Source organism: Gouania willdenowi, chromosome 9 (genome assembly GCF_900634775.1).
Source record: "Gouania willdenowi chromosome 9, fGouWil2.1, whole genome shotgun sequence".
NCBI lineage: Eukaryota > Metazoa > Chordata > Actinopteri > Blenniiformes > Gobiesocidae > Gouania > Gouania willdenowi.
The window spans coordinates 11,149,710-11,164,007 of NC_041052.1; the positions used below are offsets into that span (position 1 = coordinate 11,149,710).

Below are 14,298 nucleotides of genomic sequence, written 5' to 3' on the forward strand. Positions count from 1 at the left end.
GTCAGTAGCACAATGGCGGGTCTCCGAAAATCTCCAAAATGTTGGAATGAAATGTATATACGTGAGTTTTATGGATCAAATGATCACACGTTGATATTCTACTTGGTCACTTTCTCGCTTAAAATGCTTTCAGAACTTTTAAAGGTGGAGATATTTAGCCTCAGTGTGCTGCAAATTTTAGTCATTGAGTTTGTAGTAGGGATGTCCCGATACAGCTTTTTTAACAGAGTTAAAACAGCTTTGATTTTCAGTGCATAACTCAACTTTGTATGATATTAAATCACAATAAAAGCAGAGAAAATGTGAGGATGTTTTTTTATTGTGGGTTGTAAGATGCTCATTATTGGTTGTTAGTAGAGTTGAACGCTTACTTGCAGCGTAGAGAGCTACTTTGTCCTTTTCTCCATGTTTAAGGAGGTTCTCAGCGTAGTTAAGGCGAGATCCTCTGAACCACTCGGGAATGTCAGAGATCCGTTTGGATGTATCCACCACCTAAAACATGACCATACCCATTAAATATACATCACAATCAGAAAAAAACAGAACAAAGAGATACTAGGTAGTGCATTCTCATTAGTCCTCTTTTAGTTTGATTTCTTGGACAGTTAATCAAACTTTGTATGATGATTGTCACTCATCACTTTCTTATTGTCAAATGACAAAATAATACAGAGAACCATTGTAATGCTGAACCGGTTCGTTTAAGCGCTTTACATCAGACAATGCTGACGACACAAGAGGGAAGGTGGACATTTTTAAGTGTGTGTTGTTTTGTTTAAAGGAGGCGTGTCAAACCAGAATTGACTTTTTAAACTTTATTTACTTCTGATTAAAATTTTATGCGAATAATTTCAGATAAGATGATAGTTTCTGACCATCTAATTAGTAATGGGTGAAGCCTGGGGGACCAAATCTGGCCCTTTAAATCATACAATTTGGCCCACATTAGAAAGTAGAAATTAAGAAGAAATCCTGAATGACAGTGTATATTTAAATGATCAACTAATTCAGTTTTAGGTATCTCAGTCCGTCTAAATACACAAATTCACTTCACAATATTTGCAGGGCTCACACTTTTCCCATGCTTACGCAGAAAATCCTTCAATTTCACTTAAATTGTTGCAATTTTTTTTAGCAAATTAAATAAAAATTTGTCACAAAAATCAAAGACATTTAAGTGAAGATCCTGCAGCAGTGGTTCTCAACTGGTCTCACCCTGGGTTCCACATTTTGCCTCAGTCATTAAATCGCGACCCACATTTTTTTAGAATTCATTCAACCAACCAAATTTAGTTTTTCAAAAATAGCTGTTGAAAGCCCACGTATGTAATCTTTTTTAAAACATAAATCTATATTTTCCTGTGCAACATGCATTTCACAGCATGCCTGTCAAAAGAAAAGTTTCTTTCAAAATAAAAGACAAATCCTATTTATTTATTTTTGTCCAGCTGTCCGCCACCCACCCAGTACAGGTCCGCGACCCAATTTTGGGTCCCGACCCACCAGTTGAGAATCACTGAACTAGAGCACATTATTGCATCACTAGAGATCAAACTGCTACGTATTTGGCCCCTGAACTAAAAGGAATTTGACACCTCTGATTTAAGGAGTTTGTGCCTCGTTTGCCTTTGGAACTCTGTTGTTCACTTTTTTTAAATCAATCAAAACTTTATTTGTATAACATTTTTTATACAAAGCATACAACAGAATGTGCTTCACAGTAAAACCAGAGTTAAATCATGTTTGTAATAAGAAGTTAGTAAACCAATCCTTAGTTAGTTGCTGTATTTACAGTCGAGTAGAACATCTCAACACTAACAATGTGGCAGTAGGTAAACAGTGTTTTATCACAGGGAATAATATATATATATAATATATAATATATATATTAATAATATAATAATCATTTTGTTTTTTACCACAAAAACAAAGACTTCAATCAGTTTAATAACAATTATCTATTGTAACTTTATTTCACTAGAATTAAAAACCACTACCTGCTAGTTTCAGTGTGAGTTTAACTTCATTCACAGAGATTACATCTGATTGGCTTATGTAACATTAGGTCCCGCCTTCTACACCTTTCGTCACCTGATCTGACCTCTAAAAAAACAGCCAATTAAACAAAATTTGCTCTCATTAATTTAAGTGACAACATTTTCATTTTGTTATTTGTTGGGGGAAAACAACAATGTCTAATGCAGGAGTCACCAACATCAACACATCTTTAATACAATTTTATTATTATTATTTTTTTTATTTTTTTACTGAAACACTGTTCGAAATGTGTTTCATTAAGTATATCACAGATAGGATTTTGTTAAAGAAGCTGCAGATTTGGTGTTTAGATTGTGATGTTTTAAAAAAACAAAAAAAAAACAAAGTGTTTTATTAATATGTTATATGATTGTTAAATTGTAAAAACATAATTTTATCAGTTAAAAGTACACAGTGAAATTTTAACTTGTTTAAATTTAGACTTTAGATTATTCAGTAAATTTAAAGTAGCTTGTGGTTTCAGAACGGTTGGTGACCTCTGGTCTAATGAGTCTATTAGTGTGGAACATAATACTACAGTACAAAAATACTCTGGATGAATTGTAGAGGTGAGTATTGGCAAGGATGTTGCAATACGATATGTATCACAATACTTAGGTCACGATACAATATTATTACGATATCGCGATATTCTACCCAGTTGATATAAAAAATAAATGTAGAGATGCGGTCGTTTCTCTGATAACACCTCGGCATGATGTCTTGCTCGATGTGCTCGTAAGTTAGTCGTGTTCCTCTTTTCCTGAGCTTAAAGAGAACTCGAACGCTCTTTATCACCTGTGCCTCTACTACAGAAATGCAGCGCACAGCAAAGTGACTCTACGGCGCCATCTACCGGAGTGGAGGTGTGGAAGTGGCAGAATTTTCAAGGTTTTTATGTAGGAAGAGGAGCTGGTCAACATGCCCAGTAGTTAGGCTGCTCCGCTGAGAAGTGACAATGTCTCCAGCAATAGAAAAAACACGTCCACGAAAATGTGAAAAATACAATAAGAAATAAAAAATTCAATCAATTAAAAAAAATAAATTTAAAATCTGCACCAAAAAAAAAATCGTGATATATCGTGAAATCAATTTTTATTTTTAACACCCCTAATGCATTGTAGGTACTTAATAAAATAACATTATTAATTCTTCAACATGGCTTAAACACATGAATGAAATCTTAAATTATTGTTTTTTTTATGTTAATGTGCAGATTTACAGCGAGCAAAGAATAATTATAAAGTAATACCAAAAACCACTGCCTTGCTGGAACATAAACCTGTCAAAAATGGTTAAATGAACTTATTTATGAACAAAACGACACTCAAAAGTTCCTTAGCATATTAGTCTATGTTAGCGGTCTGATGCGGACTTGACTCACCTCCTCATAAGGTTTGGAGGACACTATTCCACAGAAGCTCCAAACCTCAGCCCAGAACTCAGAATAGCTGTCCACAGACCACTGGTACAGGTCACTGTAGTTCACTGTGGGTGTTAAAGACGGGTCAAATATTTAGTTAAAGTTAATGTGATTGATTTATGCAGTGTTGTCTCATTTAAAAAAGGTTCATAGTTGGGGTGCCGCCTTCTGGGTTTTCCAATAGATTTCCAAAGACTGTTTTCCTCTGTGTTTCCTGAAAGCTACGATCGACCAATCACAGAGCAGCGTGTTACTCTACCCACACTGACTGAGCATGAGTCAATGTTTACACGTCAGCAAAACAAACAAACAAAACACACACACCAATGAGTAGGGGCGTGTATTGCCATGAATCTGACAATGTCATACAATTCACAATTTGCATGTCACAATACAATATATCCCGATACTAAACAATACCATATACTGTATATCGCAATATCAATAATAACAAATTTCACCTTTACAATTCACAATTAATCATATTTTAATCGTGATTTATTATATTTTTATTTGTTTGGTTAGTCTTTGGTACATTTTAAATTCTTGGGTTAATTAAAAACATATATATATGTGTGTTTTTTAGTATAATTCTTATTTAAAGCTTCATTTGTAAACTGTACACATATTTGTTTAATAGTAGTGCAATAAAAACAGATTTTTTTCTTAATATGATAAATAATTGCGGTGTTAGAAATAGAATTGTGATTACAATATTGATCAAAATAATCGTAATTATCATTTTGGCCATAATCGTGCAGCCCTAGCACAAAATGGTATGAAATATAATTATTTAAAAATTAAAAAAACACATCTAGAAAAGTGCCCAGTACGTGCAATCATCTTCCAAAGCTAATAAGCATTGTGGAGTGAGGATCTGAGCATTAATACAGGAAATAACAAAGAGGTTTTTTTAGTAATTGTGTGTGTTTTCCTGTCATTCTGTGTATGTTTATTGTCTTGCATTTTGTGCATTTCTGTTGTCCTGTTGTGTATTTTTTCTGTATATTTGTGCTGTCATTTTGCATTTTTTGGGGTATTTTTTTATGTATTTTGTTGTTTTGCTTGTTTGTAGTACTGTGGGTTTGCGGAGTAACTTTTTGTATTTTTCTTGTCTTTTTGTGGACTTTCGTTGTCATTTTCTGTCATTTTACTGTTCATTATTTCTGTATTACTGTTGCCATTTTGCTAATTTTTGTTGTAGTTTTGTGTGTTTTTGGAGTATTTTCTGTGTTTTAATTGTCTTTTACTGTATTTACCTGCAATATTGTAATTCTTTGTATTTTTTGATGTGTTCTTGCTTTTGTTTTGTGCATTTTTCTGTCATTTTGTATGTTCACTTTGGGTGCTGCATGAAATTAGAACGAGGGCAACCAGTTAGCTACCTTTGTCTAGTATATATTCTACTGACAACTGGGCTGACCGGGTTCTTCAGCATTCCTACTCTTAGAAAACCGAAGAACAAGCAGAGCATGATCGCTTTTCTTCATACAAGCCTCTTCAGGAATGAACTCATCTAAAATTACACACATACTTGTCTCGTGCATGCACACAGTGAGGAAGAAGTTGACATCAATAGCTTGATGTAATTTACAAGAAGTTTCATCATCTCTAGTCAAACGTTTCCTGCACATTTTAAAAGCAAAATTAAAACAAAAACTAAATATCAAACTCAATAATAATCACATGTCAATATATCTTGGGTATTTTTAGCAAAATATTACATCATTTTTTCCTGACTGACTGATAAACAAATTGCAAAAACTAAAATTCCAGGAAAAAGGAAAATCTGTAATTTTTAGTGCGCCGTAACAGCCGCATAGTTGAAATGCAAAAACATCACAATGTTTTTATAATAACTAATAATTAACGGCGGGGGAAAAATATCGATTAGCATTTTGCGATATATTAAGTGACAATATTAAAAAATGTTGTCATAGTTTTCGTGAATTAGATATATATATATATATATATATATATAAACTATATCCAATTATAAATAATTATTAATAAATGTAATAATATTTTTCATTAACTAATATAAACTAAAATATAATTTCATCACATGGGATGAAATCCAATCAGAACTCACGTGATCAAGTGCTCTTACGCATTGATCGCATCAAATCAGTCTGCGTGTATTTACAAAACATTAATACCTCATATTCAATATCTCATATTAGATCGATAAAGTGTAATTGAATCTTAAAAAAATAAATAAAAAAATGCATTAACTCTTATGCCGTATATTTTAGTCGACTAAAATCCTAATGTCATTTAGTTGACTAAAACAGAAACAGTCCTGACGACCACATTTTGACTAATACTAGGTTACACTTTCGTCAAAAGACTAACTAAGTGGAAATTTTGATTTTTAAAAATGATTTTTTAACCATGCCTGCATATGTGGTCATAGGTTAACATAGTGCTTCCAAAATGGTTTATGAGGCCCCCTTTGAGTAAAAAAAAAAGGAAATGTCCATTGATACGGAAACGTATCATTAGCCCCCGGGGCTATGGCTACGTTTTTTGAACTGTTTCTACATAAGAGTAATGTGTCAGGATGGCTGAGTCAAGAATTCTTCCTTCCGCTGACGTGAGTTCGAATCCTGCTTCTGTCATTTATATATTTTTTTTTAATTTAACATATTTAACACAGCAAATTCCACCTTTAAAAATACATATACAAAAAAAAAAACATTTTAGGGTATTTCTTGGGTTAGGGATAGGGCTAAAATAAAATAAAAGGGTTGGCGAGGTAGCTAAAAATATATATGAGCTAAAATAAAACTGACGGAACCTTACGTCACGTGGTGCATCTATCACGTGACCTAAATTGGCCAATGAGGGGCGATCCGTATCAATAGACACGGCCATAAAAAAAAAAAGCTCAGGCCCATCAATCTCACAAAATTTGGAAAAAAATATGGGTAAAAAAATTAGTTTTTTTGTTTTGTTTTTTAAGGAAAAAAAATAAAGAAAAGAAAACATTGCCTATTTTTCGTCAAATCTCATTTTTCAAAAAACAAATCTGCAATCACATATTTTTGAACATGTACAGTGTAAAAAAAAATGCATTAAGTCTACATAGATCCAGCTATAATTCATTTTAATTTGACACAGTAAGCTACTGCTTTGAGTTTTACAAATTGAATTAATTTAAGGAGTTTGTCCCACACGGCCCTAAAGACCACGCCCCCTTTCTCATATGCAAACATGTGCGGTACAACAACAAATATATATATATATATATATATATATATTTTTTTTTTTTTAAAGGACATTTTACAGTTATATTTTTGAAGTAATCAAATGATGGATTAAACTAATAACAAATTGGTGCTATTGTCATTATATTGTATGATATTCATCGCTGTCAGAATGTGAAGGAGCTGAAACCAACTACTAACCCAGATTAAGGCCGTAGTCCTTGTTGACCTGTTTCCTGAATTTGTCCATCTGACAGCTCCTCTTAGAGTCTGGGTGCCACAGCCTCTTGCTCTCCATGTCCATGATTTTCTCGCTCTTGCCTTCTTCCATATCTTTAGACATGTCAGTGTCGGCCTCCTCCAGAAGCAGAATGGGCACCACAGAGAGCGAGCTTCGTTAAAAGAGGCGGCCGCAGTTTGAGGTGAGGTCCCCGGCTTTCTAAATGAGCTCACCGAAGAGCTGCTTAGCGTCTATCGTAGAACCTGGAGGAGACACAGGAGAATGTCAGAGCTCAGCGTCAAGGCTGTCATTGAAAAAGCGGAGGCTACGCCCCTACGTCATGACGTACACCAGAGTGGCGTTCAAGAGCATGAATGTTCTCTATTTGTTAATTAATCAACGAAAAAAATTAATTAAATTAATTTACGAAAAAAATATGAACACTATTATTATTATTATTATTATTATTATTATTATTATTATTATTATTATTATTTTACTTTTTCTAGTTTGTTTGTTTTTTGTTTTGTTTTTACTGGCGGGATTGGGCTTTAATAGTTACAAGACAGAACCTATGAGCAAAAAAAAAAAAAAGAAAAACAAACTAATGAATATACCAATAATGTTGAGATTTGTGATCACAAATAAAAAAGCTTTGGTATTTATTAGTTAGGCTTTTTTTTAAAAAAAAAAAAAAAAACCGCAATAGTCTGGGAAATAATGATATTGTTGCCCCTCTTTCTATATATTGTATTGTATTTATATTTGTTTTAAATAAACAACTAACTTTTAGTTAAAGAACAATTTAGAAAAAAAAGAAAGAAAAAAAAAAAAACCTCTATAGAACATATCACATTTTTTATGATTAAATTATAAAAAGCAAAAAGATCTTTTTTTTTATTTTGAACTGCGTAAATTACTAATGTTACACAATGTTTGCCTTCTCGTTCTACCTTGAAATGCCAAATTCTGAATGACTGACTGCTATGCATGCAAACTTATTTGTTTTATATCTGTTCATGATTTTGTAATGTATTATTTGTTGTTTTTTTATTTTAAGTTTGTTTTTTGCTGATAAAGTTATTTTACATTTAATCACCCAAAAAATAAAACAGATAAATATCCTTGACGTATTTCAACCTATGATTTCCACTAAGTTCTAGTATTAATATTTTATTTTGATCACTAAAAATAAACAAAAAGTATTTCTGCAGCGGTCAAAGGTAATCACGTACATGCATTGTTGCACATTGTACAAGTCTCCTGAACGCATCCGTTCAACCTCACCGTGTAACGCACGTGGCCGATTGCGAGGGTTTTGATTGGTCCTTAACGCTGGCTCCACACATCAGCAGACTGATGGGTCCATGAAGGGGGCGGGGCCACATACACGGAGTGGCAGGTGTTCTGTCCAATGAGGCGCTGATTTATGACGATTTTAAAGATTGCGTCGCAGAAAAAATTAACCAATAGCGACACAAGAGCTCTGCAACACGTTAGAGGTGTGCCCAATCAGAAGGAGCCAGAGCCAACCTCCTCATGGTCAGGTGTTGTTTAGATCAGCCTGCCTCGTTCCTCTTAATCTTCTAGTCCAGGGGTCTGCAACCTTTACTCTCAAAGGAGCCATTTAACCTCACCTCACCCCGAATAAAGTCCTCCTGGAGCCGGAAAAATACCGCCTCAATGTATACAATACAGTGTATTGAATTCTATACAGTTAAAATTATATAGAATAATGTTTGATTTAATTTGATTTGATCAAGTAAATGGCAACTTAAAAACAGTTTAAAATAAAATGAATTGACATAAAAAAATAACAACAAAACCGTGTCTTGCATCTTCAAATTCTTACGCATTTCAGTTTACATGAACACAATTTATATAAATAATATTTTTTATGTTAATGTATTTAATGTATTAATGCATGATCATGTGGTCAACACATGCTAATTGCTAATTTCTTGCCACACATAAAGCATGCATATTTAACCGGCACATTGGTAGTTAAAAGAATCTGTTCCCACACAATTAAAATCTCTGTTTTCTTCCAGAATAGTGTTTTTGTTGGTTTAGTTATCTTACCAGGGATTTAAAACTTAAGGTTAACCGCAGGTGCAGGAAAGTTGATGGTCTGTAGATGTTGCAGGAGATGAAGTAGGAAGGTGCACACCGTGATTTATTTTTAAGTTAACAAATTGTGATATCATGATTTTATTTGTCATTAATCATTAATAGCCTCTGTAAGAAAATAACTCTTTATTTCAGTATTTTTTTAAAAGCTATATGGAGCCATGGCAAAGGGCTCAAAGAGCCACATGAGGCTCCAGAGCCGCAGGTTGCAGACCCCTGTTCTAGTCGTTCAAACCTGAGATTAGTCAGAGGACATGTTGCTTTAACTGATCAATATCCAGGTGTGTCAATAATAGTTATTGTTTTCCTGTAGTTATTTAATATATTATATTCATCCTTTATTATTATTATTATAATGATTATGCTGTTTCTGGTTTGTTTTTGTTTTTTCGCATGATCTACCAAGTAAAAATCCTTGTACTGTCTAAAAACGCTACTTGGCAATAAAACTGATATGAATGAAATATAAAAGATTTACAACAATACAGGAATTTAATGATCAGTTTTACTTTAACAAATACAATTTGTGTAATAACAATAATTACTTAATGGTATTACGGAGCTTTTTTTTTAATTTAATATAATATAATATTGAAATATGGTGTGCGTTTGCTTTTACTTGTTTGTGTAAGGTTGCTAATATTATCTGTATCAAATTGTATTTTTATATTATTATTAGATTAGTATTACCTATCTTTATTTTTTTACTACTGTAATGTGTGTATATCTGATCCTTATTTTTAACAGTCTTTACTTAATTATACGCTTATTTAATGTTTATTCTTTCTTTCTTCTTTGTTAAACGTTTTATTCTTTTCTTTGTGATTTTAGTTTTCATGAAGGGACTGCAACAAAAGCAATTTCCCTCTGGGCATTCTGATTCTGATTAATAAATGCCTGTAAACGCACAATCATGGTTTTAGTAATCACTTGTTGAACGAAAGCTTTTAACGCAATTAACTATAATATTATACTATAAAGTAAATTAATCATTTTAAACAAGAACACTGAAATTGGGATCATTTTAAAGTTAAAACAAATGACAGATTTCATGCCTAAAATGAATGTATAATGGTCTTGTTGTATAAAACGGCCTGTGATCCACTGTGTGGGACTCGTCGTCTATAAAGGCTTTGGTTTCCAACCAGGATACGTGGGTGAAGCAGTTGGATGGTGGGAAACCTCGACCGCTCAGCCTGAAAAGTTGCAAAATCAGCATTTGATCTTTGACCGGAACTGAACATTCAGTCACTTGACATTTGACACTGACATTGGTGTAACTGCTGGAGCTAGAACTAAACCAACAAAAGAAAAGATGCACCATGCTAAAGAACTAATCATATCATGTTTCATTAAGTAACATCAAAGGCTTTGGCGCCATAGAAACCTCAAAGGGTGTGATTTCTTTCATTCAGATGTTACCGTTCTTTTAAAATCACAGTCATGGAGCAGATCCGTTTTACCAATGGGGGAATAAACAGCATTTTAATCTGCAGCAACAACACACCAACTATTTAGTCAAACCAATGAAGCCAATAAAAGCAACTGGAAGACACAGTAACCTCTATTAAAGGATAAAAATGGTTAAATGTTACATTTCTGCCACTGTTGTTGGACAATATTTACCTTTTGACCAGGATGACCTTAGTAGGAATACACCTGAGACAAAAAATTAATTAAACATAATAGTTGACCTTTGATCTTTTTTTTTTAAACAACTTTAAAAAAAAATGGAGATTGTAGAATAATAATAAAATCCAATCTCTGAAAGAGTTGCAGTGTTTGTACGCGGTGTCCTAGATACTAAGGTACAGGTTATTCTAACTGTTCTCCAAAGCAAAGAGGCTCTTTGATCAGTTTAATCAGATTTGCTCTTTAAACTATTTATTCCCCAGTATCATTGGATCCTGTCATGTGAGAAGCCACGGAAAAAAAAAAAAACGTCATCAACAAATCATACATTTTGTTTGTTGAGCATCTACTAAAAAAAAAAAAAGTCCAGTCCTTCTCTTTTTTTCTGCAAAAACTGAAAAGTAAATGATTTATTCAAAGTATTTTAATTTTTTGAAATCTTATTTTCACGGATTTTATGAGCTGGAAGCCCAAATTATGTAAAAAATAAACAAATACTTGAAATTGTTTAAATTGTTGTCTATAATCTATGAAAGTTTAACTTTTTGAATGAAATTATGGAAATTAAACAACTTTTCTATGATATTCTAATTTTTTGGAAAGGGTCTGTATGTTACCAATAGAGCATTGGCATTAAAGTAAATTTCCTTAAGGGGTTGAATAAGAACCAGTTTGTTCTGAAGTAGTGGACAGAAAAAAAAAAGCATTATTTTGTGGTCGTTTGCACTTTCACCTGTAAATACACAGTGTGTAAGACACCGACAATATCCAAGAAATTAATTATCTTCACTTCAAAATCTTTTGATATTTTTTTTTTTGTCAATTTTTGTGTAATGAATGCTATTTCTTCCAAAAATGCAATCTACTAAACAACCCTATTGAACATACTGCTCATCAAACAAACCTGTTGGGGATCCAATCGGGACTAAAGAAAAAGAGGATTCCTTAGCGATGCTCCTCATATATGCACATTTATTCAGTTATTTTCTATTTATATATTTTTTACATACATATTCAATTTCACATCACCAGAGGTTGTTATGATTTGTGGCCCAATGATTAAAGGTTTTTTTGCGTTAAACTGACTAATACTATAGTTCTTAGAGTAAAGACGAGTGGAATCTTTAAAGTCTGACCAGATTCTCCACGCGCTCGATTGTCCTTTCCCAATTCCTAGTCTTGCCCCTTAAAATAATATCAAACGTGTTTGACATCATTGCGAGACTTTCAGTATTTGTGTGACGTAAAACATTTGACAATCAAAAGACGAGCGCCAACAAAGCAGGAAACCTGGGAAATAATTTATAACAAGCGACATGGACAAAGCTTTATAACAAAAAAAGTCAAATTCAAGACAAAATGGGATTTTTATTTAATTACGCATTGAAATCTACATTCATAACAGCATGACGTAATTTGGTACGATAAACACTGTTGATGTGGCTATTGTTTAACTCCTTTCCTAAAACTGGAATCATAATGTCCAAACACTTTCACTTCAGGTTTTAGAGAGCCTCCAAGTTGGAATTTTATCAGAAAAGTCAAAATACAAATCCTTTTCACACCATACGACAGACAAACAAGTAAAAAAAATTCATAAAGAAAAATAACTAAAAGACAGACAAATCAGACACATCGTGAAGACACCCAATAAACAGAGAGGGTATATATATATATATATATTTGTAAAAGCACATTCATAGTAATATAGGATGCTTTGGAATGAAAAAAAGCCAACAAAGAGGCTCGATGATCAACCGATTATTGTCCCGATTGCTCTCCGCGTAGTCTACTTATTTATGAGGTGAATTTTCAGCTTGTGCCATTAATATATTCAGAAATATTAATAAACCTCCCCAATCCCCCCGCCCCCAAAAAATAACATAATAATAAATAAACAAAGAAGCAATTTGATTGGTCCGTGAGTTAAAAATAAGTAGAAAAAAAAAAGAAGAATTCAGAAATAGGTTTAGACTAGAAATCGTGAGACTTGGTGTGATTAGCGACCTGCAGAAAGAAAAGGATGAAAGCGCACTGCATGAGCTCAGAATGAAAGCATACACACCCACTTCATCTGTGATTTATATTTACACTAAGCAACAGCCAGCATGTTGATGAGCACTAAATAAAAAGCAACAAAAAATGATAAAAATCTTGTTTTAATCACTATTTTCTCCTTTTCCATCCATTTAGCTTAAAGAGACGGAAAACACAGTGTTTCTAACGGCGTGATGTGAGCTCATCCGCTTTCTGCTACGGGAAAAGAAGCACTGATGAAAAAGTCACGACCCCGGGACTGACCTCACCAGCCTGCGTGTGCGAGAGCATGCAGTAGAGCTGAGCAGCACCTTTAAAAAGGCAGACGGGTTTGTCTGAATCGGGGAAAACAACTGGAGGAGTTTTGATGTTAGTCTGAGAGTGTGAAGCAATCGCTGTCATTGATTCAGATCGTGGAAACAACATCTCAACCTGATAAAAGCTAAAACTACTTGTTAAGTTTGAATTATGAAGTCAGTAAAGCATGTTTTCACCTTTGCTTCATTCTGTGGCTGATCCCCTTTAAGATACAATAGTAGTATTTAATATTTTTTAGATAAAACACATAGAAATGTCATCCAAACTCACAGGCTTCTGATTGGGTCTTTCCACAGAATGACCAAGTGTTGAAAAAGATCATTTGCGTGTGAACTTTCAGTCAAGCCATTTTCCATCTCTTTGTAGTATGTGATCAATATCATCTTCACAGTGTAATCGTTACCTTTCACTCCGTCACGCAGGCAGTGAGTTGAAGGACAATCACAATGTTTGTTTAATTGGTTGTTTTCTGAAACAGAACATGAAGCAAAGTGCCTTTGTTGACTGAGGAAGTGAGGAAAGTGGGACAGTGGGAGGGAATGGTGGAGAGGACACCTCTCAGAGGCTCTAAAGCCCAATGTGGGCTCAGGCTTGGTTCCGACCTGGCTCAGTCTAAACAATGTTTGGTTTCAACCAAATCCTGCTTCCTCTGGCCTGGACTGGACTTTAGAAAAGAGCTTTGGATCCCTGGTTCTCAAACTCTGACCAGGCGTCGTTCAGTTCCATGAAGATCATCTTGGCGTACTGTTCGTAAGGCTGGCCTGTAGCCTGCAGAGAGAAAAGAACTCAGGTCAGGAGAATCCGTGTGAACTCAGGTACATGTAAACAAACCGTGATGATGTACCTTATCTGGATGGACGACCAGCACGGCTCTCCTGTAGTATTTCTTCACCTGGTCGGGCGTCACCAGGTCAGCCATGCCAACGGGCTTCCAGCGAGCCTCGCCCTCCCACAGCACGGTGTGCAACGTTGACAGCAGAGCACGAATGTTTCTCTCTTTCCCCTCGATCCAGTCCAAAATCTGCAGCACAACAATTACACACATATTTAAGGGCTTTAATTACCCTTTAATTCAGAATAAAAGTTAAATCATCTATAAACTGACCTTGTAAATATTTCATTCCATACAAAAATGGTCATTCATAATTAAACTTAAATCAGAATGAAGAGGCTGGTTTATTCTGATTGGAAAAATTCCTCAATCTTGTAAACAATTACATTTCTGCGCATGCTCGTCCTGTCACTGATGACGACACAATCCAAGATGGCCGCCCAAAGCAAGTGGGACCCGA

General features: G+C 34.1%; 2 protein-coding genes across 3 annotated transcripts in view; both read right to left on the reverse strand.

Annotated features, from left to right (window-relative positions):
- aacs (acetoacetyl-CoA synthetase) overlaps window positions 1-7,190 on the reverse strand; it is a 43,604-nt gene extending 36,414 nt beyond the window's left edge. The window contains exons 1-3 of the mRNA XM_028458542.1: window positions 6,871-7,190; window positions 3,422-3,525; window positions 372-492 (exon numbers count right to left, since the gene is read on the reverse strand). Coding sequence (XP_028314343.1) covers window positions 372-492; window positions 3,422-3,525; window positions 6,871-7,012 — 367 coding nt within the window. The 5' untranslated portion in view covers window positions 7,013-7,190. The remainder of the gene's footprint in view (window positions 1-371; window positions 493-3,421; window positions 3,526-6,870) is intronic.
- A 4,809-nt stretch (window positions 7,191-11,999) lies between these two features.
- gak (cyclin G associated kinase) overlaps window positions 12,000-14,298 on the reverse strand; it is a 29,271-nt gene continuing 26,972 nt past the window's right edge. For both annotated transcript variants that reach the window (XM_028457139.1, XM_028457138.1), the window contains 2 exons: window positions 13,851-14,027; window positions 12,000-13,774 (listed from right to left, as the gene is read on the reverse strand). In XM_028457139.1, coding sequence (XP_028312940.1) covers window positions 13,673-13,774; window positions 13,851-14,027 — 279 coding nt within the window. In that variant the 3' untranslated portion in view covers window positions 12,000-13,672. The remainder of the gene's footprint in view (window positions 13,775-13,850; window positions 14,028-14,298) is intronic.